Genomic DNA, 3412 nt, shown 5'->3' on the forward strand with positions numbered 1-3412 from the left:
AAGACAGAGAGGGGAGGGTACAGTTTTATTGGATAAGAGACGCAACAGTTCTGGGTCCCGTTTTAATTTTTTTTTATTGCTACCCTCCCTAGTCTCTTTGTTCGACTTTTGTCATCTTTCTCCCTTCTTCTGTCTGCCCACACCTCTCTTTCTTAGACACTTTCGTTGACTACCCTTTGAAGTGACGGTTGGCAAGTGTCGTTTGCTATTTGTAATAAGACAGGGGCGTTTAATAAAGAGACAGCAGCATACGCTAAGACATTACCTTCAGCCTGAAGGTGCGGCTGCGAAGGAATGTTGCTGAGAGATTCAAGGACTTTACTGTTTCAAACCAACTGCGAAAGACTCATAGAATATGATAAAAAAACAAAACAAAATAGAACACAGAAGAAGAAGAAGAATGGTGAAGAAGAAGAAGAAGAATGGTGAAGAAGAAGAAGAAGAAGAAGAAGAAGAAGAAGAAGAAGAAGAAGAATGGTGAAGAAGAAGAAGAATGGTGAAGAAGAAGAAGAAGAAGAAGAAGAAGAAGAAGAAGAAGAATGGTGAAGAAGAAGAAGAAGAAGAAGAAGAAGAAAAACGTAGTCGAAGAAGAAGAGGAAGAACAACAACAACAACAATAATACTAATAACAACAATAGCAGTAAATAATCGCACTTACTTTTGGTTTTCAAGAGAGTTTCCATTAAAGTCCTCAATGCGGAAGCTGAAACTGTCATTGACTTCATTGGTCTTGGGGTTTATGATATAGAGCAAACTCTGTTCGTCGAGGTCCTTCTGTGTGAACTTCCGGTGGACGTATCTCTTGGCTGCTATGTTCTCAATGTGACCGTTGACCGGTCGCTTCGTAATGACGTACAGCAGATGAGAACTGTCGGTGTCTGAATCAAAGGCTCTCAGAGACTTGCTGGTTAACTTGAAACCGTAACGTTTCTTGCCGAAACTCTCCAGGTTTTCCGGGCTTTTGTTGATCTGTAGCTGAGGAGCGTCTTGCGATAGGGATTTTATGTGAATGTTGCAGACGACCGGCTGGGTGGAAAGAGACGTGTTGGTATAAAACCCATTGTGATGGCCGTCACTTATCATGAACATGAAGTGGTCAAAAGTAGCTAATGAACCATCACTTTCGTACGAGATGCGACCCTTGTTGATGTCCTGCTGGGTGAAAGAGTGGACCACTAGATTGTTGAGGTTATACAGGTGACCAAATTTAGGAGGTTTGACAATTTCGTAAGTGAGGTTTTCCACAGAAGTGTCGGGGTCGGTAATTTTCAAATGGAGTGTGCTCACAGCAACCTTCGCCCCTTGAATCACTTCGATAGGGTTGTTGACCTCCAGCGTGGGCAATACTTCGTCCTGAGATTCGATATGAATAAGGAGCTGATCGTCTCTAGTGTATTTTAAGCCGTTAGTCACGGTGAACGAGAAGTAGTCTTCGGCGATGTCACTTTTGGATATGTGGTTATACACAACCTGCTGTCCGGCCAAGTCGAGCTGAGTGAAGCCCTTAATGGACACGAAAGGAGCGTTGATGTATTCCAATTGTCCCAAACTAGGAGCTTTAGTGATTGTGAAGTGGATTTCTTCAGCAGCCGTGCTACCATCAGAAGCGCTTAGGATCTCGTTAGATAAGATAGCGCGGGCTCCTTCTTTGATTTTAAGTCCTTTGTTGAGTAACGAGATCTTCGTCGCTTTGGAGTTTTTGATGTGGAATGAAAAAGTAAGAGGGCCGTGTTTGTTGACTCCGTCTGTCAGCACGAAGATGAAACTGTCGACTTTCGACTGAGTGTCATCACTAGAGTGAATGTAACGTATTCGGTCACTGTTGATATCGTCCTGGGTGAAATTAGCCCCCATTTCAAAGTCATACCATCTAGCCTGAGCAGGTGGATAAGAAGATTCCATTCTGTATTGAAGGTTTCCTATTTTCGGAAGAGAAATCAACACAAATATTAAGTTTGAGGGGTTTGTGTCTTTGTCTTCGGCCAGCAAGCTGCTGCTGGATATCAGACCAAAGTTGCCGTATTCAAGACTGAGGCCAGAATTTTTAGTAATGATGGGTTTTTCGTCGTTGACCGGAATAATGGTTATATTGCACGTTTTTCTTACGGCGTGTTTACTGTCGCTTACGACAAGCACAAATCGGTCGTGGAAGTTCTCGGAATCATCGTGTTTGTATTTCAATTGAATTCCGTTCTGTAGTTCTTCGATAGAGAAATCTCTGAATGGTCTTTCAACTCCTCCAGTCTTTGATTGCGACATTACAACAATTTTACCGAATTTCGGCGGCTTGGAAATGGAAAAAGTAAGTGGGTCTTTGGGAACGTCTAAGTCGATGGCATCGACAATGGATTGGTTGATGGTCTTGGTGCCACCTTCAAGAATGGCAAAGTCTTGCAGCATGACGTCAGGTACTTCATCGTTTGTCGGGATGATGTTGATGGCCAGTGTTTTCGTTTCGGAGTGTAGCTTCCCATCCATCGCATACAGCTCCACTGAATCGTACAGCGGTTCCACACCGATGTGATTCGTTTGTACATAGTTGATGGATTTATCGAGGACGTCTTGCAAGCGGAAAGAATTGATTTGGATTCCGGCATTGCTCTTCCCCGACCCGGGTGTCGGTTTCGTATTCTCCAGGTATCCCCATTGGGGTTGTTTGACAATCATGAAACGGATGTTGCGCGGAAGAGTATCGATATCCTCCGCATTTAAGTTTTCCACTGTCACTACAAACGTACTTCCTTCTTGAAGGAGTATCTGGTTGCCGGACAAAATGTTCGGTTTCTGGTTATCAACCGGCGTTATTGTAATGTTCAAATCATAAATGGGAAGCTCTATAGCTGAAGCATAGTTCTGGTCAGAAACTATGAAAGACACGCTGTCTTGCTTCGGAGTGGGGCCAATTTCGTCACCATTGTGGTGATATTTTACCACCTTCTCTTTAATGTTTTGTTGAGTGAACTTCGTGACGGCGTAGCTGTTCACCTTTAGAGTGCCGTGGCGCGGTTGCTTTACAATCAGAAAGGTCAGAAGTTCTTCGTCAGTGTCGTCATCTTTTGCCGACAGCACGGATGACGTGACCACGGCGTCGTTGCCTTCCGACACGATCAGATGTGGTTTCAATCCGTCTCGCAGTCGCGGCGCCTGGTCATCGATAGGGACAATATCAATGTTTATATCTTTCGTCACTTGGTGGATGCCGTCGGTCAGAGTAAGAGAGAAACTGTCCACGATCACTTCCGATCCGTCCTGGATGTACCTAGGTAAACAAAATATTTATATATAGAGAGAGAAAGAGAGAGAAGTAATAATAATAATAATAATAATAATAATAATAATAATAAAGTATCTCAACAGGCATGATAGAGCTGCACAATATATTCACTGGGTAATATGCAAAAACCTGGACTTG

At 43.3% G+C, this 3412-nt stretch overlaps 1 protein-coding gene across 1 annotated transcript in view; it reads right to left on the reverse strand.

Moving 5' to 3' along the window:
• Positions 1 to 3412, reverse strand: part of LOC106874345 (FRAS1-related extracellular matrix protein 1) — a 34414-nt gene that overhangs the window by 18839 nt on the left and 12163 nt on the right. Inside the window, exon 2 of the mRNA XM_014922050.2 lies at positions 659 to 3259. Coding sequence (XP_014777536.2) covers positions 659 to 3259 — 2601 coding nt within the window. The remainder of the gene's footprint in view (positions 1 to 658; positions 3260 to 3412) is intronic.

The sequence above is a fragment of the Octopus bimaculoides genome, chromosome 28 (genome assembly GCF_001194135.2).
Source record: "Octopus bimaculoides isolate UCB-OBI-ISO-001 chromosome 28, ASM119413v2, whole genome shotgun sequence".
NCBI classification, from domain to species: Eukaryota; Metazoa; Mollusca; class Cephalopoda; order Octopoda; family Octopodidae; genus Octopus; species Octopus bimaculoides.